Source organism: Neovison vison, chromosome 8 (genome assembly GCF_020171115.1).
Source record: "Neovison vison isolate M4711 chromosome 8, ASM_NN_V1, whole genome shotgun sequence".
Classification (NCBI taxonomy): domain Eukaryota; kingdom Metazoa; phylum Chordata; class Mammalia; order Carnivora; family Mustelidae; genus Neogale; species Neogale vison.
Window position 1 is genome coordinate 4,541,426 of NC_058098.1, and position 24,421 is coordinate 4,565,846.

The following is a 24,421-nucleotide window of genomic DNA, read 5'->3' on the forward strand; positions in this document are numbered from 1 at the left end:
ATTGAGAGTTGGATGCCTAACCAAATGAGCCACCCATGCGCCCCTCTTTGTCTTTTTGATACTTGCCATTCTGACAGGTGGGAGGTGATATTTCCTCGTGGTTTTGATTTGTGTTTTCCTAGTGACTGGTGATGTTGAGCATCTTTCCATATATCTGTTTACCATCTGTATGTCTTTTTTGGAAAAATGTCTCTTCGGTTCCTCTGCCTATTTAAAAATCAGATTATTTCTTGTTGTTGCTTTATGGGTGCGGAGTTGTATAAGTTCTTTGTTTATTTTGGGTATTAACCCCTTATCAGATATATAATTTTTGGTTTTCATTTTTGATGTTATTACACTGACAACATCCTTTACAAGGTTGCTGGGTTTTTGGTTTTCTTTAGCATTTAAATTTTCAAGGTAAAATTCATGTAAAGAAATGCAAAGATCTTAAGTCAGACAAAAGATCTTGGGGTGCCTGCGTGGCTCAGTCGGTTAAGTTAGATAAAAGATCTTAAGTTTTGATAAAATGACTAATGTGTATGTACATCCATGTAAACACCATCCTACCAGTACATAAAACATTTCTATCAGTACAGAAAGTTCCTTAACGCCTGTGTTATCACGCTTTCTTTCTTCCTGATAATCACTCTTGTCTTCAAGTCTACCTTACTGATACTGATTTGTTGATACTGATGTAACTGCAATAATTTCCATTTGCTTATGATCTGCATAGGATATCCTTCCCCATTCCCTTATTTTTAGGCTATGTTTTAATAGTGAAGATAATCCTCTTATATGAGGAAGTACATTAAATGTAAAGGAAACGCATATTCTGCTTTTAAAAGGCAGAAGTTGTCAGACTGGATAAAAAACCAGGCTCCACTATGTGCTGGTTATAAGGTTTACCATTTCACTGTTTATTTTATATTTGTTCCATCTATTTAGTTTATTTTTATATTTTTAGAAGATTTTATTTATTTGAGATAGAACAAGAGTGAGAGAGAGAGAGAGAAGAAGCAAGGGGAGACAAACACGGGGGGCAGCAGGCAAAGGGATTAGCAGACTCCCTGCTGAGCAGGGAGCCCCATGCGGGACTTGATCCCAGGACCCCGGGATCATGACCTGAGCCAAAGGCAGATATCTGCTTAACCGACTGAGCCATTTAGGGAAAAAAAAAAAAAAAAAAAAAAAAGAAAGAAAAAAAGAAAAATCTATTTTTCCTTTCCTCCTCCTCTTTTGCAGCAACTGGTTTTTTTTTAATTTGACTTATATTTATTTATTTATTTATTTTTCTCCAATTTATTTATTTTCAGAAAAACAGTATTCATTATTTTTTCACCACACCCAGTGCTCCATGCAAGCCGTGCCCTCTATAATACCCACCACCTGGTACCCCAACCTCCCACCCCCCCGCCATGCATCAACTTTTTAGTATCCAACTTTAATATATTAATTTGCTTACTAGCTTTTTAGCTATACCTTCTGGTATTTTTAAGTGGTTGCTCTTATAACTATAATCCACATTTTTCTCACTGTCTACTTAGAATTTAAAATGTACCACATCACATAAAATATCACAATGTTGCAAGAGCCTAATTCCCCCCCACCATCCTCTGTGCTGCTGTCAAATATTTAAAATCTGCATATTTTTTAGGCCATATAATCCAATGTTATAAATTTTACATTAACAGCCAGTAAGTAAGTTAAGAAGAAAAAAAGTTAGGGGCACCTGGGTGGCTTAGTGGGTCAAAACCTCTGTCTTCCGCTCAGGTCATAATCCCAGGGTTCTGGGATCAAGCCTTGCATCAGGCTCTCTGCTCAGCCGGGTGCCTGTTTCCTGCCCCCTCTCTGCCTGCCTCTTTGCCTACTCGTGATCTCTGTCAAATAAATAAATAAATAAATAAAATCTTAAAAAAAAAAAAAAAAAAAAAAGAAGAAGAAGAAGAAAAGATAGATTTTCCTATTTACCACTTCTAGCAGTTCTTATTCTTCCTGTGGATTTGAGTGACTGCCTGGTGGTGCTTCCCTTAGGCTTGAAAAACTTCCTGGGGCTGCTGCTGAGCCCTCTCAGCTTTTGTTCCTCCAAAAAGGTCATTCCTTGGACTTGGTATTTGAAAGCCAATTCTGGCAGATTGACATCTTCATGCTTTCAAGCACTTTCATGAGGCTTGTGTCCCACTGTTTCGGGGCCTGCGCCATCTCTGCGAGAAGCTGGAGACCACGGGCCCTGCTGTTGCCTGTGCAGGGTGTCTGCTAGCTCTGTGGCTTTCAGTTTTCCTCTTTTGCTCTGGATTCCAGCGATCTGTGTGCTTTCCTTTGTACTTAAGAGATTGGTTAGAACTTCTCGGATTTGTAAAGTGATAGGTTTTACCATATTTGGGAAATTTTCTGGTATCTTTTTGTTTCCCCTCTCTCTTCAAACTTCCGGGTCTCTACTCACACGCATCAGGTTGAGGGAGGTGTCCCCACGGTGCGGAGACCCTTCACGTTCCCCACTCTCTGTTCCCCCAACTGGCTGGTTTGTTCTGCCAGCCATGCAAGGGGCTTCCCATTATAGGTCCCGGGGTCTTCAGCTTTAGCATTTCCATTTGTTCCATTAGTTTCCCTTCTGTGTGAGGGTCCCCATGTGTAGTGAAGTTGGTAAGACTACTTCTCCTTGAAGTCTGTGAGTGTATTTAAACTATCTGGCTTCTATGATCTTCTCTGAAGTGTTCAAACCTGGACAATCACCCTGAGATTGGCTTTATGCATGGTGAGGGTCGGCCTGCTTGGGTCTGCTTGTCCTTCTGGGGCATGGTCTCTCCCGGTAAAGCCTGGCCCTTCCGAAGTTTCAGGGGAAGCCCCAAGCTGTCTCTCTGCTCAGTGTTGCTGCTGCTTTAGCTGTTTTTCTTCAGTTGGGGTCCTCGATGTCTCCCCCATACACTTGCAGTGGGGAGTCAAGCGAAGGCCAGAGGGAATTTATAAGCAGATTTTGGAGTTTCCTTCCCTGCTGGATCCATCTTTTCTGGGACTTCCCCACAGCAACTCTAGCAGCATTGAACTCTGTCCTCAAATACTATAAGCTAAAAACCAGGACTTTCTGAGTCCTAGCTATGCTGTGTGGCAGAGACGAGAGCACACCCTCTGGGGAAAAAGCTATACGAACCCGAGCCTCACCCACTCTACTACATCTGGCACTGCCTTTGGAGAGTTGTTTTTGATGTTCTGTCCAGAGTTTGTGTATAAGTGTTCTCTCCGGAAGGGTTAGTCCCTTACAAGCCCCCCTGCCCTTACGGACACTGAAACTCTTTCCATGATGTTTTGGCGTAAAGAAAAAAACGTGGCAGCTTAAAATACAGACTCAAAGGATGTGAGCACATCTCTGCTCCAATGGATCAAGGTCGGCAAACCCTTTCTGGGAAGGGCCACGTAGTAAGTATTTTAGACTTTGTGGGTCATGAGATCTCTGTCACAACTATTCAACTCTACTGCGGAAGAGTCAACGTTTCTCCAGACAGTGTGCAAACAAACGAGTGTGGCTGTGTTCTAACAAAACTTTATAAAAGCAGGGAGCAGGCCGCATTTGCCGAAAGGACGAAGCGTCAACCCCAGCTCAGAAGATACTCAGCTACCACATGTTTTCCTGATTTCATTGAAAAAAAATTTTAAATGATTTTATGTAATTATTTTTGCTAGAGAGAGAGAGCAAGCGAGCGTGTGCAAATGAGGAGTGGCAGGCACAGGGAGAGGGAGAAGCAGACCCCCACTGTGTGGGGAGCCTGATGGAGGGCTCAGTCCCAGGACCCTGGGATCATGACCTGAGCCGAAGGCAGACACCTAATCAACTGAGCCACCCAGGTGCCCCATTTTCCTGATTTTAAACAGGAGAACAATTCCTTGTTCACTACACAATAACTGAGTTTGTGCCTCCTGGTGCTCTGACCTCTGCAGGTGATCATCAGGAAAGACCACGTGAAGATTCATGTGCCTCTGAGGGCTGGATGCAGTTATCTAGTCGACTGGAGTTGTTAAGCTTTCTTGGGCAAGTATCTGAAATGTTCTTGCTCCATTTATGGTTTATCTATGGTATCTGTGGTGCTCATCTGTGCTTGGTGATGGGTCTTGTCTCCATGCGACTATGGGAGTCCTTGCTGGTGAAGGATGATTGGGGAATGAATGAATTTGTTTAGGATAGCAAATAGGGACAGAAAGATCCAACACTCTCTTGAGAAAATAAATTGAAATTATCTGAACAAGTTGCATTTCATCTGATGCTAGGAAAAAATATTAGGTTTATTACTGCAACCTGGAGGTACTTTTCTGAATGAACACTGAATCAAAGTTGATTGAGGACCTGACTGTGATTCTTCTGATGAAACTATACGCTAGCACAATACAATGTCTATCTTTCATTTCATGCTTGACTCTCCTATCTGATCACAAAAAGGGAATTTTTACAAAAATATCCGAGGACTCCATCAGTTTTTCCTAGGCTGCTTAACTCTTTGGCCCACAAATCATTATCTTCTGAAATACTCGTATCATCATCCTGATCAGTATTTTCCCCTTCGTTTAACAAGGCTGCTACCACGGGTGTGCTTTGCATGACACTTGTGAAGTTCTCCAAAATCACTTTCATTGACTTAATGAAATCAATCTGCAAATCAGTCGCAACTGGACCATCAGAAAGACAATCCACCTGTCAAAACCACAGGCAGCAACCCACGTGAGAGTCCGACAGGGAGGATGTTTGAACCATCATCTCTTCAGAAAGGATTCTCATTTTATGATGCTTCTTGCTTCCATGATGAGTCTTACTACTGTAGGGAACAATACATACGCACATACCAGAAATTTATAATTGGCGGCATGCAATACTCACGTGGCAAGAGTAGAGGATCTGTCCTTCTTTATCTGTGCAAAAGTAGGGCTGGCAGTCAACGGACAGAAATCCACGGACATCAATACTGTGTGCCAAGGGCTGAGAGCACAGGCATGAATACAGTCCCTGCCCACAAGGAGCTCACAGTCTATCAGAAGACAGACAAGTAAGGATAGAGGAGACAATCCCATGGATGGGGGCAGTCAAAGACTGCGTAGGACACAAAGAAATCCTCTCAAGTGTTCCTTCACTGACCGGCTTGCCCGGAATCTGAGCATCAGTGCTCTGGCCAGGCAGTGGGAATACGGCAGTGGCAAGAGCTGGAGGCATTGTCTCGGTCAATCAAGTTCAGCCGACAGATCATCTGATTACAGCTTGTAATGAGGGTCCTGAGGAAAATGAATGGGAGGCAGTGATGGAGAATGCACTGGGGCCCTCTTAGGGCCGAGGCGGGTGGTGGTTAGGGAAAACTCTGAGGGTGTGTCACTGAGACTGAGACTAAAAGCCTGGGAAGGGGCCAGCTGGCCACGCTCTGAGCAGAGGGAAGAGAGTTCCAGGAGAAGAAACAATGCACGCGAGCGCTCGAGTGGCAAAGACCTTGGGGGTATCGGAGGCACTGAATGGAGGCCGGGGGGCGGGAGGGAGGATGAGCTAGGAGGGCAAATGGAGGCGAGAAGGCAGAGCAGGCCATGCAGGGCTTTGCAGGCCGTCGTCTGGACCTCGGCGATTCTGAGCGCAGCAGAAGTCATTGCAGGGTATCAAGCAGGAAGACGATAGCATCTGGTTTCTGTTTTCAGAAGATCCTTCCAGGTCCTGCGAGAAGTGATGCAGGTGGAAGGCTGGGAAGGGGGAAGGCGGGGACCAGTTCAAAGGCTACAGGGACCTTCTGGGGAGTCCCGGGCGGCGGAGCGCAGAGAGCTGGCCGTGGAGGCGGAGAGAGGCGAACGGGATGATACACAAGACACAGCTGGGAGACGCGCCGAGAGAACAGTGTGCGGGGCAGACGAGGAGGGCGGACTCAGAGGTGACCTCCAGACACAGATCTGAGCAGCGGGGGCAAATGGCAAAGCTGTGACTTGTCAGAACACAGCAGGGATGGTTAGGAAAGGGCTCCCTGAGGTAACCTCAGAGGCGCGTTTTGAAGGCTGTGTATGTGTTTTCTCGGCTGACGTGGGAGGGAGAATATTCTGAACGGAAGAACAGGGCATGGCTGGGAGCGTGAGGCCCTACGGCAGGCTGGAGGACTACAAGCAGTCTGGTCCAAAAGGATAAACTGGCGGGAACTGAAAATGGGTCCAGCCGAGTCCAGTCTTCAAGGCCTTGCCCAGCAGCGTCCACTGGCAGTCAGCTGTGTCTGGGATGAGGCTCCTGGCGTTTGCGACCACGTGTGGTTAGCTGTCAGACGTTCCGCTTCTCTTCAGCCCTGTGACCTGGCCAGCCTGCGCACGCACTCCTGCCCTGTAACTCCTGGCTGGAGTGGCTGCTCCCCAGCGGGGGGTCCTCTCCCGACACTCTCCGCAGCACAGGCTTCCCCTGGGCAGCCCTCCCGACCCCTGCCTGTCTGCCTGCAGTTTCCCTCGGCCAGCCTGGCTCAATGACCCACTGCAGGTAGAGGTGAGGCAGGTTTGCATCTCAGAACAACTACCCCTGGTGCAGAATCAATGAGAAGTGGGGAAACAAGAGGCAGGCAAACCAGCTAATGCCAAAACTTAAAAGAAGCCTGCTATTCCGGTAGCAGTAAGGGAGAGGCGTAAAGCCTCGTGTTATTCTTTATGTTCTCGAGAAAAGAGATGCTCTGTATCACCATGTACACTGCGGCAGGCTCTGATTCCGAGGGTAATGGAGCCTCTGTTATAGCATGGTTCTTTATGAGGAGGGTTTTGCTGTATCACTGAATATATAGGAGGGGGTAACTGAAACTTGAGATTCAAGGAAAGGTACATGTATTACCGATACGAAGAGCCACAGGCATTCTTGGCTAATGGGACAGACAGCAAGACTGTGTCTATAGATATATTCCCGGAGACTACGGGAAGCAATACTTTGTGACCAATGGAAGAGTGATGGTTAGCAAAGGGTCTAGCTTTCCTAAACCCTCTATTCTAGAGGCACAACACAAACAGAGTAGGAGTGGGACCGGGAAATTAAGCAGGTGTGTCTCAGGTGAGTGAGTGGGTGCGGGGCATGGCATCCGGTATTCAAACAAACAAAAAAAAACCCAGAAGAAACCAAACAGAGCAAACTTAAGACGTTCAATCTGTACAAATGTATGGTGTCTACATCTAGGACAACAGTAATGGCTTGTTTTGTCTTCCCCCATTTGTCTGTGATGATTCTTGTCAGATTTTATACCACACACAGTATCTATGCCGTCTTAGATAAGACCGTGATGACAGACTATTTCTCCTGATTACTTCTGGTATACTTTTAAGAGCTTACGGATAGCACTGTGCATCCATCAGATGTTCTGTTCTGATAGTACTGTTTGAAAACAAAATTAAACAGCAGCTGAATAATGGGGCGGCTGCCAGACGCACCTCGACAGGGAAAGCAGACGTCGGGCCCAGAGGGAAAATGAGGCAGCAGAAGTGTCTGTTCCCGGCCCTGCCTCCCCAGCCCTGGTCTGATGTGGACCGGCCTCAGGAGGTCCCACCTGCACAGGGAGGTCATGGCCCAGGCCCCACCTCTGGTCCGGGCCCTTCCGGAAGCAGATAACCATCTGGGACAATTTTATCATCAGGCATTTATTAAGTACCTATCGCTCAGCTCTGTGCTAGCTCATTCATTTCACTTAAATCTCAAACTTTATATGCTGTAAAGTTCCCTCTTTAGCTTTTAAAAGGCAGCTATAAATGAGATGTGCTTAACTCTCCCTTTCTACCACTAATTCTTTTATATCTCTGCTACAGGATGGAGCCCCAAATTACACACAATGCTCTGAGTGGGATTTTATCAGGCCTGTTAGTCAGCATTTACTTTAAGACACTAAAAAATCTAAAAATGCCCTCAGTGCTCATTATCACTTTTTCCATCAGTGGACTTTGTGGCTCTAATTGAAAAGAAAAAGGCTGGCCGACGCAAATGGAAATAAATGCGTCTCTGGTGCACGGAAGAGAACTGAGTAACGTGAGATGACAAGGACATTGACGGTTGGGTCGGAGCTTTAATGTGGGCCTCAGAAAAACACATAGTAAATTAAAGGGCGACTTACTCGTTCTTGTCCAGCTGTATCCCAGATTAGGAATTTATGTAGCTCATTTTGGTACTGGACAGTCTTGGTCATAAAAGATGCCCTACAAAGAGAGACCTAAATGATCAGAACACAGTTATTGAAAGCACGATGCCGCAGCCCCAGTCGGACACGGCGCTCAGACTCAATGCCCAAACTCCCGCTCCGTCTTCGCCCCTCACTGTGGTCCTCTTGGCAGTGTTTAGGGGATGCTCAGAGGCTGGCTGCATATTCTGGGTCAAAATAAAGCTTTAGGCACATTTGCCCAGAGAGGTCTTTGGTTTGTGATCACCTAAGCTCCATTATCAAAAGAACCAAGAGATAATTTGGCAATCCAGACATCAGCCTCCCTTATAAAAAACACAGAAGAGGTTATTTAAAGAGATGGTATCATGGGAAAACTTCTGGAAAAACCTGTGTGTCCGGGAAATGAGTGCACTAGTAAAACACACTGGGCCATTGGGGTTTGTCCACCCACAGTCCCAAACCACATGAATAAGAGGTAATGTAACACCAGAGTTCATAAAATTAAGATGCCAAACCAGGAGTGGGAAGGTGGCCGGAGCGGCGATGCCCCCAGTGACCACTTCTGAGTCTCGAGACCAGAACAGCCTCTCGGCTAACCTGCCAGGCCACATCAGCCCTCTGGGCCTGGAAGGATGGTATGCAGGTCACCCTGCTTACTCAGAAGGGCCGCTCTGCCCGCGGGTCTTTGAAGGTTCCTATCATTTGGGGGTCTTCTACTTTTTGGAGAACGTGTGAGTAGCCACAGGGGCCCAGAGCATGTGCCTGGAATGAAAGGACTCCTGGACACAGGTTCCAAGTCTCAGGGCTGGCTCGGCTCCAGTGCCATCGTCCACCCCCGCCTTACAGAGCCCCCTCCTGGGAAGTTCTCTGTCCTCCGGGCGCCTCGCAGAACCCGGAGGTGATTATGCCTTCTTCTGTACTCCCTAACGAGCCTTCGGGGGCCAAGGGCCGAGTTGTACTCTTGGAATCATACCCTAATCATCATAATCAGGACATGAACGCGATGGCTAGGCATTTTCAAATCTGCTGGATGTCTGAAGTATTTTTTGAGAGTCAACTAATTGTGCAAGTTCTTCAAGAAAGTGCAAATTGAAATCCATAGGATGACTTTCTGAAGAATCACTGAGCTTAGACAAGTATCAGAATCCTTAGTTGTAAAAACTTTAACTCTGATACAATGAATCCCCAGCAATATTTATATCAATTTATGGGTTAGCCAGCAGCCTCCGAAATGGTGACTATGATGAGGAAGGGAAAAAAGACTGGGAAGCAAGATCACATTTATTGGAGAGGTGCCATTTACTGGATATTTATTTACAGGAAATTTACCCCTTGGTATCCTTAGTAAAGTGCTTTCTGCATAGAAGGTGCTCGGTAAGTGGTTACTATATCAAGAACTTTGGCGACCCACCAGGATTAAATCAGGATGTGCAACATGATTTCTCACTTAGGAAAGATCTAAGCATTCAAAAAGCCTTGTTTATTGTGAGGATTAAATGATATGATATATGCGGAAGTGCTCTGTAAATTGTAAAGCACTAAACCTACACAAGGTATTATTATTAGTATTTAAAGGCAGCTCCAGGAAATGTTTTAGTTTAGACTTTGCAATTAGTCGTAAAAGCTTACAACTCAGCTCTCCATCAATTATGGCTGTGGTGTTACATTTAGGAGTGACAACAGGCATCCAATAGAGGCCTGTTAACACAGCCAATGCATCCAACACAACCATTTTGGCTGCTCAAAGAGCAAGAGAAGAAACAGGCTTCAAGCAGACAAAAAGCTGAGAAAGATAAATGCAACGATTAAAAGGAAATGTTTCGGGGCGCCTGGGTGGCTCAGTGGGTTAAGCCGCTGCCTTCGGCTCAGGTCATGATCTCAGGGTCCTGGGATCGAGTTCCGCATCCGGCTCTCTGCTCAGCAGGGAGCCTGCTTCCCTCTCTCTCTCTCTGCCTGCCTCTCCATCTACTTGTGATTTCTCTCTGTCAAATAAATAAATAAAATCTTTAAAAAAAAATTGTAAAAAAAAAGGAAATGTTTCATTTCAGGATCAGAATTCACTGAAGTTCAAGCTACCTGCCAACCATTTCTCCTTTAACGAACACATGGATTCATTACTCAGGAGAAAGACACACAAAATGGCAGCTGTAATGCAATGAAAGCATTTTCAGATTAAAGCCAACCTTCTGTCTGACCGGAGACCATCCTTCTAGCCTCCCTGGCATCGTCACTCTCAACACACCTCCTTGTCTACACTGAGTTCTGGTGAGCCCAAAGCTCTCTACTTGGGTCTTCTTGGGTCCAGAGCTGTTGGCTTCTTGTCCTTTATCCCAGCATCACTTGTCCACACTGCCAGTTCCTTAAGAATCTTGTCTGTCCTTCTGTCTTACCCACCCAGAAGGGACCCATGCACCTCTGTACCTGCTTCTCTTCTGGGGGTGGGGTAGCTGTCTAGCTGGAGGAAAGCCACAAAGCTGCGTGGACCAGTAGGAAGACAGTCCTTTTTAAGCTAGGCCACCTCTTCGGGCTCTCGCTCCACACAGCAATTACTCCTCATTCTTCCTATGACTTCTTGCCAGCCCCTTCCCACTTCCTACTACCCTCCTTCTCAGGGCAGCAGCCTTCTCATGGACAACAGAGATCATAAGCTCTCAGTCCCCCAACGTGTTTCCCAGTCAACCCTTCCAACTTGAGAATCAACATGCTGCTGTTCACATTGGCTGTGATTTCCGCTCTTCTGACTTCAGCGGAGTCAGACAGGTCCTTTCCATCCGATCATGATCAACATGTCCTGTCTGGGCCACCACAGTCAGCCAGGGTCTTCTGCTCCCAGTCTCAAATCTCTCCACCTGTGCCTCCTTCTGTCTTTACACTGACTGCTCCTTTGCCTGGAATGTTCTCCCCCCGGCTCACCCGTGGCTGCATGCTCCTCATTCTTCTGGTCTGAGTTCAAAATGTCAATGATGGCAGAAGCCCGCGCAGTGCCCCCAAACCAGGCAGCTCCCCGCTCTGACTCCACTCTGCAAGTCACACACTGTCCTGTTTCGGCTTCAGGCTGCCTACTATCGTACTGGTACTCGATGTCTGACTGGCTTATTTGCATGTCTTAATTTACCTGTCTAAGCCAGGGAAAATATAAGCTCCATGAAGGCAAGGATCTTGCTGTCCTTCTTCCTCTGTAACTGGGGTATCTTCCTCATCTACCTTTTCCATACTACCCTAGATTCCTGACAAAACATTTTACCATGTTCCCATTGACGGCTCCGCTTTTCCAGTACTTCAACAGTGCTCGGCATCTTGGCCAAGCACTGCATAAAGTGCTTGGGCATCTGAAACGCCGGCAGAGTTGAAATCACCGGAGACCCTCGCTCTCCACCTGCAGCCAGGTGAGCGGCCTCTTGGATGTGAGGGATGTGGTTCAACAAGTAGGGTGGGGGGCCTTCCTGTCCACTCCTGTCCAGCCACCAGCTCTAAGCTCTCTCCTAGTCGAAGGGCACAAGGCAACACTGGGCAGCCACTTCGAACCACCATGTCCCTCCATCACTCACATCTCTGGAATTCTGTTCAGGAAGCACCTGTGGCACTTTATGGGCTCTCCTGGCTCATGTGCTGAGTCAGGAGCTCCTTCCTGCCCGAGGCCCCAGCTACAGTGGCCACGGGAGATGACTGTACCTGCCTCGCCTCCCCTGAGCCCTACGAATGCCTCTTTATTGCAACGAGATTCTCTGTTGACTTTTGAGAGCTTGAAATCTTGGCCTATCACACCTCTAAGAACGAATTCCTCCTTTGCAGCGTTTGCTTTGGTTAGTCTACATAGTGGTAACACCTGGCTTTGGGGCCAGACATAGGAGCGGGTGTGGCCCAGGGGACTGCTATGGGGGCGTGCGGCAGGTCTCCTGCAGGACTCACTGGGGTGAATCCCTTCCCCAGCTTCACATTTTTGTCTGTAAGGACAGCACTTTTGACTTCAGCTGAACTATACAGACTCCGGATACTCTGTCACCATCTTACACTTAACCGTGGTGAAGGCAGGGCTTTTCCACACCCCCCAACAGTGTTCGTAAACTCCACATTCTCAAATCAGAACATTATGTCTGCTCTCTACAGAACACAGGCTGGTCTGCCACTACTTTGTCCTTTGTTACTTGCATCCAGTTTTGTAGAACTGTCTGGTTCTTCATTTTATATTTGATCTACACTTGAACCTCAACCCCTGAGATAAATTCATAAATTGGACCCTAATCTTTGAGCAGGACTACTACAATTTGTCCCTCCCATCGTCACTTGAGCTCCAGGATCGCTCCTTTAGCAGTCAAGTTAAATGATGCGGAGGGTATGATAACTTCAATATCTTGCTTTTTGAAAAACAGGCAATGGCTTCCTGCCATCCAAATGATACATTTTTATTTTCCAGCCTGCCATTTACTTGTCTGATAACCTTATTTTTCACTACTAAACCATCTCTCTTCACTCTGCTAGGCAGATCTTATTACCTCTTTAATCTAAAATCCCCACTAGCATTATTTCCTAAAGCTAGAATGCCTTTCATATACTTCTCCATTTTTCACGACATTCTAAAAATATGACTTCCATGCACACCAAGTAGCCATGATCCTCGGTCAGACTACGTGTTCCCAATGAAAATACTTGCCACAAGGTGTTTTAAAAGTGTCTTTTCTTTAACTGTAGCAGACTTGGTGAGCTCTCTTGGAACACAGGTGTGCCCTGCCACAATATTCTAGCACCTCACTTGACTGCACATCCTTTCCTTGGAACGGCACAGGGGATGCTATCATCCCTACAATGCTACGTGGTGCCTTTTAAGGATGAACAACTCAACATATTTTAAAATTAACTTCTAGCCAACTCTAAATCTCATGCAAACAATGCTTGTATCTCTAGGTGATATAGAGGGACAGAAATGCCACTGGATGCACCAAGATTGAGACATAAGAAGACCACAAGTATGTGAAATCTGGTCATTCCTCTAGAGGACATACCCAGGGGTCTTCAGAAGAGTTTAGGACAGTGCCAGGAACTTGACTGGTGCTCAGGGAGAATTAAGTGGATTTCAGGGCACACGTGGCTTCCGTTAGAGTAGTTCAAAGAGCCACAAGTCTCTGAGTCTCCATAAATTCCATAAATTCCACATAAGCCATGTGGGCTCCACAGTCTCATCTATCTTTAACCCTTCCTTCAACCATGAGCATCTATCTCTTAAGGTAACCAGGTCTGAGGGTTCATGATCACGCCGCCGAGCGCTTCCTTCTCGGCAGTCATGGCACAGCAGCTGGTTTGTTCCACAGGTTCATGGTCACCCTAGGCAGATCCCTTAGGGCCTTCTGTGCTTTTGCCATTTTAACAACTTTTGAAAAAAATATTTATAATCAAGGAAAACATTACTTTAAATATAAAAATAACTAAACTTAACAGGTTAGCTCCCCCTTTCCTAAGTTTGTCAAGAATAACTTAGAGTAATGTAAAAGCTTTCAGGTCGTAAGTGAAACCTGCAACGATGAAGCCAGCTAGCTGCCCCGACAAAGTGTTCATTATTGTCAGTTTTTCTCATACTTTTACATGAATGACCCTTTCAGTCCTTACCGTGAGTCTCTTGGGTTGGGTTTGACTATTCATAGCCATTTTGCAGACAATCACGGTGGACACAGAGCCAGTGAGTGGCGCAGCTAGGACCCCTGGAGCGGCAGCACTGCGGGGGCCATCTCCTCCGGGGCGGGGCACTCCCTTCTACTGCAGGGCAGGAATGGGGCTCACAAGCAACAGGAGTGTAACTCCGTCTGTGCCCCTGGGCGCCTCACAGTGGGGGGACTGGTTGGTGAACAGACAATTAAAAAGCAGATACTCAGTGAGCTCCTGAAGGATGGAATGAACTGTGGGAGCACCGAGGGAAAGCCAAGTCCAAGTACCTAGGAAAGTGGTGACGCCAGGTGTGGGAGGCTGAATAATGTTCCTGCCCCAAAGAATGTCCACACCCCAATCCGAGAAGCTGTGATTATGTTCCCTTCTAGGGCAAAGAGGACTTTGCAGATGTGTTTAGGTGAAGAATCTTGAGATGCGGTGGGGAAGATCCCAGATGACCCAGGTGGGCCCCGTGAAATCACGAGGATCCTTCTAACAGGTGGAGGAGTTGGAGCCAGGGAAGAGGGTGACATGAAGATGGAAGTTAAGACCAAAACAATGTGTCCTGAAGACAGATGAAGCCAAGACAGCCGCTAGAAATGGAAAAAGGCAAGGGGACAGATTCTCTCCTCAGAGGTTCTGGAAGGAAGCAATTCTGCCAATACCTCAACCCTGAGCAAGTGAACTGGACTTCAGACTTCTGACTTCCAGAACAATAAACGATAAGCCTGTGTTCTTGTAAACCACTAAGTTTGCTGCAACTCGTTAGAGCATCAACAAGACACTTAATACAGTAGGGAGGGCTTCGGGGAAGGAACCCAGAAGGAGGGAGTCTGCCTGGCTGATAGGGACAGGACCCAAGGGAGGAGGGGGTCACAGTCTGTAAAGATAAACAGCAGGAACCGAAGCACAAAACTGTGAATGTACAAGGAGATTCCCGTGGCTCTCCACGGTTAGACTGGGCAGGGCAGGGTGGGGAGTGCAGTTCAGTAACCACAGAAAAGGCTCTGGGCAGGGTGGGGACAGGCAGCTGGCGAAGGTCGGCAAGCCACTGCACTCAACAGGGATGCACGACTGCTCGATGTGAGGCCCCGTTTCTTGCCAGTTAGCAGCTCCCCAGGCCAGGGCTCCACCATCATTACCATTTCTGCCCTATTTGAGTTCCATCTGTCTGTCTTGCTGTAAAAAAAAAAAGGCTCTCCAATTTCTTAACTTTGCCTTGTCTAGACAATAATGTAAGTAAAATTAAACCCCCACCGGTTTCATGGACTACTTTTATTTTGCCTAACAGACAATAAAACACTCGATATAAATTTAAAACGTTCATCTGTGCAGCATCTCAAGTCATTCACAGACGGTCTTTTGGGAAAGGCAGCTACAAGTCAAGGGGAGCCACTGAAGGGAAAGAGATGGTGTTATCTCCTCTGTTGTAGAGGTGAATTCTAGAAGCAGGCAACCGACCTTTGGGGTGCCTCTGTCAGCTACCAGCCCCTTAACAAGCGACGGAGGAGTCAGCCGGCTCTGTTTTTAAGGATCTTGCATAGTGGAAGCGCATGTGGCTTTGTAGGCAAAACCCGGGAAACACCAAGGAGTGAGAGCACGGACCGACGGAGGGAATGGGCAGACAAGGCAAACAAGGAGGGGAAGCAAATAGGGAAGGGAGATGATCCCAGAGAAAGGGGGGTAGGCTCGACTCTGAGGTTGACACGCAAAAGCCACAGGGTTTTGACTGACAGGAGGGAGAGGGACAAGGGGAGGAGACTGAAGCCGGCTTCTGTCAGCTCAGGCCACTATATGTGCGATGAGCTATTTCAATCATTTCCAAATTGGAACTGTACTCATTCATTTTTTGAATAGGTAATATAGACTCTTATGCCTCATTACCCAAGAGGTACAGAACAGGAGCACTCCAGAATGTCCCTTCCGCCCAGATCTTCAATTCCTCTCCCTGGAAACTAACCTCACCAGCTCCTCAGGTCTCATTTCAGAAATGCTCTAGGTTTACACGAGTGCAGGTATATACAGTGTCCCCTGGCCCCTTCTTTCATTTCTGACAGAGATAGTGGCATACAGTTCCTATCTCTGATTCTTTTCACTCTACCCTATATGTAGGAAATCATCCAACGAAATGCACAAGGTTTTCTCAAGCTGGCTCCTTCCCTTTATCGTATCATACCGAGAGAGTGCACTATAAATAACACAGCCAGAGCCCTACTCACCAGCAGTGCTGTGGTGACTGGCCTTGTACAATTATTAACCTTGGGGTTTGCTACATATATGAGCTTATCTGAAGAATAAAGTCCATGACAGGGAATGAACCGCAGGGCCAGGGTGCGGGATGAGCATAGGGAGCCAGAGGGCAGGCTGTTCAGCCAGCCCACCCAGCCCACCCTGCTTTTGCGAAGAACTATGCTTCACTGGGCAAGTCAACAGACCTCGCTCTGCCTCAGTTCTCTCATCTGGAAGCTAGGAATAACTTCAGTACCTATAACACAGGGCCTCAGAAATATTCAAAAAATTAACATACTTTACTAAAGTATAATTATCTTACAATAAAGTGCAGAGTATAGATTTTCAGTTCAATGAGTTTTGACAGTTCATAATCTCTTCTAACTATTGTCCTATGGCCCCAAACCAGACACAGAACGCTTCCATAACCGCAGAGAGTTCCCTCATGCCCATTTCCACTTCACGCTTGTACCCATCCCAGGCAAACAATTTATGACTTCTCCTTCCCAGCATGGTTTGGATTGTCCTTGGACTTCAACCCTCTATTGTGTCCTGGCTTCTATCATTTAACAATGCTTTTGAAATCAATCTATATTATTTGGTAGTTATTTCTTCTCTATGGTATTCCATTGTACACATATTTTACTCTGTCCATTCTCATGCTGAGGATTGTTTCCAGTTCTGGCTATTATAAATAAGACATATTGCATGAGTCTTTCCATAAGGACGTATTTTAATGTTTCTTGGATAAACACCTAAGAGGGCACACTAAGTCACAAGGCAGATGCACGTATAACTTATCTGAAAACAGAGAAGAGCCCTTCTAAGCAGCCACAGCATTTACGCTCCCACCAGAAACACATCCAATTCCAGTTGCCCCACAGCCCCACTGACATTTTGGTTGTTACTCTTGAACTTTAGCCGTGCGTTAAGGACAAGGCCTGGATGTCCACTCTTACCATTACTATTCAACATTGTACTGGAGGGTCTAGCCGATACAGAAAGGAAACAAGGCACAAAGATGGTAAAAACTGCAAAACCGGGGCACCTGGGTAGCTCAGTGGGTTAAAGCCTCTGCCTTTGGCTCGAGTCGGATCCCAGGGTCCTGGGATCGAGCCCCGCATCGGGCTCTCTGCTCAGCAGAGATCCTGCTTCCCTTCCTCTCTCTGCCTGCCTCTCTGCCTACTTATGAACTCTGTCTGTCAAATAAATAAATAGAATATCTTTAAAAAATAAAAATTAAAAAAACCCTGCAAAATGTTACAGGTCATACATGATAGCATATGCAGAAACGTACTATGCTCTATGGAGTCCATAAAACATATAACTACTAGAAGTAATGACATGTGATGTCATCATTTATACAGCCGGTGTTAAGTTTCCTGTCTTGGCATTTGTTTCTCTGCTCCTCCTTTTCTGCCTCCTTTGCATAAATCACTTTTTTTCTTTTATTCTATTTTTTTCTTTTGTATTGAATTTTTAGCTGTACTTCTTTTTGTGTGACCTTTATTAATGGCTTCTCTAGAGATTATAATATGAATCTATAAATTTTGGTCTATTTCCACATAATATGCTATTTCATGAGCAACTTGTGATGTAGGACAATCTCATTCTGTGTATCTCCCTCCCACCCACCGTACTCTTGTTGCCTTACATTTAACATCTTCATATGCTATAAACACAGTATTTATTATTTTTACTTTAAAGGCCAGTAGTCTTTTTAGAATTTCTTTTAGCATGTCTTATGCTATGGATCTGGCAGATTCTCTCAGCTTTTGTCTGAGAATGTCTTTATTTCACCTTTACTATTGAAGAAAAAAATGTTTTAAAAAGATTTTGTTTATTTATTTATCAGAAAGAACATGTTTATTTATTTATCAGAAAGAACAAGCAGGGGGAGGGGCCTCCCCGTTGAGCAAGCAGCCTGATGGGAGACTCGATCCCAGGACCAAGGGATCATGACCCGAGCTGAAGGCAGATGCTTAACTGAGTAGACCACCCAGACATCTCTACTTAAGACAATTTTTGCCAGGTACAGAATGTTTGCTTGGCAGGCCTCCCCCCTCCCCCCAAACTGAGGATGCTGTATCACTCACAGTCTCTGGCCTCCAGTGTTTCTGCAGAGAAGTCGGTGATAATTCTTATCACTATTCTCCCACATACTGTGGGGTTTTTTTTTTTTTTTTTTAATACCCTCTCCCCACCCAGTTGCTTTTAAGATCTGCTCTTTGGTTTTGAGCAGTTTGACTATCGTCTATCTGGGCTATGGCTTGCTTCATATTTATCCCGGTTACAGATTTTTGGATTTATAGATAGATCACTTTAATCAATTTTGGAAAGTTATTGCCCTTTATCTTTTGAATCATTTCCTTTGGCCCATTCTTTTTCTTTCTTTCTGGGATGCCAATGAGGTGTATGTGAATGGGGTATAAGAAATGTATATTTGGTCTCTGTCACCAGGTTCTGACAGAGAGAGCCTAAATCTCTTGGAATTTCTAGAGTACAAGGAATGTCTTTCATTCGAACAAGGTGACTCCTGGTGGACTCTCAGACAGCCCTGGGACAGGGGAGGGAGGTGCTGGGTGCTAGAAAGACCAAATATTGACTAGAGGGTTGGAATGTTCAGCCCTCTCCTGCGGGGCACAGGGAGTGGGGAGGGGCTGGAGATGGAGCTCATCACCAACCGCCGGTGATTCGATCCGTCACACCTAGTAATCAGACCTCCATAAAAATCCCTTAACCATGGGGTTTGAAGAGCCGCTGGGTTGGTGGCACAGCCCGGCTCCATGGGACAAGAAGTTCCCAGGCTTGGGGCCCTTCCAGCTCTATGTACCTCTTCATCTGGCTGTTCATTTGTGTCCTTTACAACAAAGCAGTAAAGGTAAGGAAAGTGTGTTCTTGCACTCTAGGAGCTGTTCTGCCGAATTACCCAAACTGAAGGTGGGGGCACCTGTGGGAACTCCACTTTAAGGCCACATCAGACATGAGTGCGGGTTCTCAGTGCTCTCGGCTGGCATCTGACGTGCCATCAGTCCGTGCCATCAGGATGGAGCCCTTCAGCCTGAGGAGGCTGACGTGACTCCAGGGAGCTCCCGTCAGAACAGAAGGGAAGTGAAGAGTACCCAGCATTGTCTGGAGAGTTGGAGAACTGGTTGTTGGTGTGGAGATAAAGACATGTATTTGGGTGAAGAGGTGTGACAAGTAAAAAGAGTTCGCAGTGAGACTGACAGCGACTACAGATCTCCAATTCTTCCGTCGCTGTTAACTCTTCTTCCCTTCGTATTTTGGTCTGGGTATTTTCTACTGACCTGACTTTATGTGCACATTTTAGGAGAGGAGCTCAGGCTGGACATAGCAAAGATCAGTAAACTGATCAAGATTCTGAGGAATTCTCTTGGCGTTCCAGTTTCCCACCTGGGTCCCTGTGTCTTGGCCACTGTTGCCCTGTGAAGGCAGAGACCTCCTCGAACAGGTTTCTCTGAGCTCTTCTGCCCCACCTCAAGTCTCCCCAGTGGACAGTTCAAGTGCTCCCACCCACAGCAGACTGTCCCTGTCTCTGTCTCTGTTGGGATTGAGAACCGCCAAGGACTGTTTCTCTCTTAGGAGTGGTTTGTCACCTTCTCAAGTTTATTTCACATTGGTTTCTCTGTGAGCTCAGATACCTAACGGGGTTTTATTATTATTATATTTTAGTGTTTAAATTTATTTAAGTAATCTCTACACCCAACATGGGGCTTGAACACATGACCCCAAGATCGAGAGTCACATGCTCTCCCAACTGAGTCAGCCACACACCCCTCTAATGGGCTTTTAAAATCTTACCTGGCTTGTTTTGGTTTTTTGGACGAGAATCTTATCTCTCTTTAGAACTTAATCGAAAAGCCCACAGGGTTGTTTAGTGGCTGAGTTACTCTGTTTAAAGTCTGTAACATATGAGCATGATTCTCACTACCCCTCGCTCGTCCCAGCGGTTCTACCATTCACACCCAGCGGGGGACTCATTGACAAAGTCGGATGCGGTCTTTGGGGCTGAGAGGGTGGAAAGACGAGTTCAGTGGCAGAAAGTGGAGTCCCAGGTGTCTCTGCAGTGACACAGCAGTCATCTGAGGGCCACCATCTGGAGAAAGGTGGCCCTCAGGGCTGTGAGTATGAATGAAATCATGCGGGAAGACATGGGGCTGTGGAAGAAATCCTCACTGCTTCAACATTTTAGGGGTGGACCCTGAGGCTGAAAAGCAGAACAAGAAGGACTGCCCCAGGAGGCAGGAAGGAGAAGAATCAGAACTGTATCCCGGGTAACCAGAGGCTTTACAGCAAAAGAGGATATCAAGATAATGCCAGATACTTCTAGAGAGGACAAATACAATAAAAAGCAACTTGTGGATTATATTGGCTATTCACAAGTTGATGTGAAACTCCCAGTGCTGGTTTCAGTGGAATGATGCGGCGGAAGCTATTAAGAGGCTCTGAAGTGCATGTGAGATGGTGAACAGAGCCGGTGAGTACCACCGTTACAGCGGTCTCATAATTAAAGAACAACTTTACATTGCGTGCGTACTACGGGCTGGGCACGGAGGTTACTGCTTGGTGTTATTTTCAGATGAGGTTCCTGCAGCGGTGGGAACAGACAATAAATAGGTAAATAGACACATGATTATAGATTTTAATACCTACTGCGGAGACATCAAACTATTGTGTGCTGATAGTGACTGAAGCGGTCATTTGAGATAGGGTGGTAGGAAAAACCTCTCAGATAAATCTTAACAGGTGAGAAGATCCGACCACGTGAATACTGGGAAAGAAGAAAACATTTCAAAAAGAGGAAACAGGAAGTGCAAAGGTCCCGAGGTAGGAGAGATCAAGTGTTTGGAAAGGGCCATGGCTGCAGCATAGTAAGAGAGGAAAAAGTGATAAAAATCACAGCGAAGTTTCTGGTTATTATTCTTAGGTCAACAGGAAGCCATTAAAGATAAAAAAAAAAAACAAAAGCCTGATCCAATTGATATTCTCAAAATCAGACTATTTGGAGAGTAGTGGAAGGATGTAAGCTGGTTGTGAGAATGGGAACACACAAGACTTGCATACGGACTGAAAGAGAAGTGTGCAGATGAGGGAGGACTCTGGGATGCCTCCTGATTTGAGGTCTGGTGGGAGGGACGGCGTAAGGGAAGGTGACAGGTACTGTGACCTAAAGGCTAACAAATGAACACAGACGCAATGTCGGAACGCTTTTCAGTTGAAAGTCATGTGTCTAGGATGAATGGAAGGAACCAGAGTAGATCAAGACTTTAGTCAGAGAGTCAAAGAAAGGCTCAATTTGATAGCCAGGTTCCACCAAGTACAGGAGTCGATGAACGCTAGAGCGAAGGACCACCCTGGGACGAACGGTGTAAGACATCTTTCCTGTCATCCCCTCAAATACATACCCAGAGGGCCAATCCACGTGAGGCCTGAGAAACAAAGCCATAAAGAACTCATGCTAGGGAAGGGCCCCGGCAAACACCCGTCAAATCAGCAGGACGGAGGACAGAGCATAGTTCCAGGTGGCAAGCTGGCAAAACAGAGGACAAAGTTATGTGGTTCAGAGAAAGCTTCTGTAAGGAGAGAACAATACGACGGACATCCTATGCGACGAGCCGGAAGTCAGCAGGTGTATTCTGCAGTAAGCACGCTCAGGCAGCTGGAATCGTGCGTGAAAAGAGAAGACAATGGACAAGGGCAGAGGCTGTGAGAGAGTAAGCCATCACCTGGGCCCAGAGCCTCGGGCTGGGGGTGACGGCCACAGAAGGCCATAGCAGGGACTGCGGGCGTGGAGGCAGACAAAAATAAAAACGACCATTTGGATTTGTCCCACGAGTGATAAGAAAGCAGAGCGGTTGTGGGGATTGGCTTCGGGTCTCCAGAGGAAAACACGCAGAGCAGGAGCTGGTAAACTCTCAAAAGGGGCACACAGCACATGTCTTCAGTTCTGCATGCCATGGTCTGTTGTCAGTTTGGCTGCTGTAGCACGAAAGCAGCCAGAAACAGTATCGAAAGGACGGGGCGTGACTGGATTTGGCTCCTGGGCCGTAAGTTTGCTGACTTGGATCTAGAGCCTCAAATTATTCCTAAAACTTTAATCAAACAATAGTTGGAATGCAATTTAAAAGACATGTTATGCAGGGGCGCCTGGGTGTCTCAGTCCCTTAAGCCTCTGCCTTTGGCTTGTGTCATGATCTCAGGGTCCTGGGATCAAGCCTCGCACTAGGGTTCCTGCTCTGCAGGGAGCCTGCTTCTCCCTCTGCCTCTGCCTCCCTCTCTTTCTGTTTCTCACAAATAAACAGATAAAATTACAAAAAAAATGCTATGCACACAAGGGGATTAGTCAGGGTGATCAATAACGAAGACAAAAGACAATGAAGGGAAACACAGGTCATCTGGAGAATGGATTGGCTATCAGACATCTTTATTTTTAACTTTTATCATGAAAATTTTCACTCACAAAAGCAGAATCCATTACCCAACTCCAATAATCATCCACTTTCCACTGTGTTTTTGTCATGAGAAATGGACTTGGGGGTTGGGAAGGGGATTTAAAAAAAGGGACTTGAAAATAACTACGCCTAATACATTTAAGAAAACAAAAACCCAGTGGGACCTGGCTGGTACAGTGGTAGAGCACAGGACTCTTGATCTCGGGGTGGTGAGTCTGAGCCCTACACTGGGTGCAGAGATGACTTAAAATAATTAAATTAAATTAAAAACAGAAACCAAAACCCAGATTAACAATTGCAGCAGAGAAAAGGAAACTAAAACAAAACTTAATGAACACACTAGAACTCTGGGAAAATAATAACAGAAATTAAGAACTTAATGGTTCTTTAAGTAGGTTTAAAATCAGGCTAAAATTAGATGAAGAAAATGATTAATGAACTGGATGAGGGGCTAGGAAAAATACCTAGACTGAAGCATGAGCCAAAAAATGATGGGAAATACAGAGGAGCAGGAGAGACACAGAGATGAACCCCTTGCGCACCACAGTCACAGCAGGCTGGGAGCACCAGGGGAAAATGGAACAAAAGCAATATTGAAGAGATAATGGCGGAGAATGTTCCAACTTGAAAGACATCAAACCACAGGTTCCAGAAATACTATGAACCCAAGCACGGCAACTTCACCTGGAACATCAAAGGAAGACTGCTGAAACCCAAAGACAAAAGGAAACTTTGAAGGCACTCGGAGGAGGAAAATGACTCATTCGCATCAAGAGAGGAACAGAACTGACCCATGTCAATGAAAGCAGAGGGGCTCTAAGAACATGGGTGCAGATTTTCCAAGGTCTGAAAGACAGTAACTGAAAACCAAGAATTCTGTATTTGGTGAAAACCAACCTCAGACATGATTACGACCTGCTAGAATTAAAAACAACCATCAGGGAGGGTGTGCAGTGCGGGAGCCTCTCGTGCTGGCGGGAGGGGGGAGCAGTTGCAAACGCTTAGGTTAGGACAGTGATCTCCTCAACAGTTAAACATGCTTTCATTTATTTAGTTCTCAAAAAGATTTTATTTGAGGTAGAAAGAGCAAGTGAATGAGAGAGAGAGAGAGAGAGAGAGAGAGAGAGCGCGCGCATGCGTGCACACAGGAGGGTGTGAGCCGGGGGAGGAGCAGAGGGAGAGGGAGAGGGGGAGGCAGACTCCCCGCTGAGCAGGGAGTTCAATGCTGGCCTTGACCCCAGGACTCCTGGATCATGACCTGAGCTGAAGGCACATGCTTTACCGACTGAGCCACTCAGGCGCCCCTAAACATGCCTTTAAAACTATCGTGGTAGCCAGCATTGAAGACAGTCCCAAGGGTCCTCACTCCTGGCACTGATGTCCTTGTGCAGTCCACTCCCACAGTGAACAGGGCTGATCTGGGTAACCAAGAGGACATGATGGAAATGACAGGTGAGGTCATAAAGACACAGTGGCTTCTATCTTGGGCTCTTGCGGACTCCTCATTCTGAGGATGACAGCTCTCGTGTCGCGGGGACACTCAAGCAGTCCTGTGGAGAGCTCTGGATGGCAAGAGCCAGTCACCCCACTAAGCTGCTCCTGAATTCCTGACGCCTGAAAACCGTGAGATGTAATACACGTTCATTGTGTTTTTAAGCTGATAACCTAAGGGGTAATCTGTGACACCAAAATAGGTAACAAATATGCCTATTAACCAGAAATTCTACCTCAGGCATGTGCTCAACAGTAACACAGTGATACACCCACGGAAAGAACCGTGTGGGACAATTCAGAGCGTCTTTATTCGGCAGAGCTCAGAACTGGACTCCATGTAAAAAGTCCACCAACGGGAGACCGACCGGATAAGCAAACTGCAGCACAGTCTCCGAGCAGAATGCTAGTCAACAGTAAGAAGGAACAAACTCCTGATAAAAGCAAAACAGGGATAAATCTCATTAACTGTTTTGAGCAAAAGAAGGCAGC

General features: G+C 46.3%; 1 protein-coding gene across 1 annotated transcript in view; it reads right to left on the reverse strand.

The window, feature by feature from the left end:
- Positions 1-24,421, reverse strand: part of RAB22A (RAB22A, member RAS oncogene family) — a 56,610-nt gene that overhangs the window by 15,218 nt on the left and 16,971 nt on the right. The window contains exon 3 of the mRNA XM_044262766.1: positions 8,055-8,136. Within this exon, the coding sequence (XP_044118701.1) occupies positions 8,055-8,136 (82 nt within the window). The remainder of the gene's footprint in view (positions 1-8,054; positions 8,137-24,421) is intronic.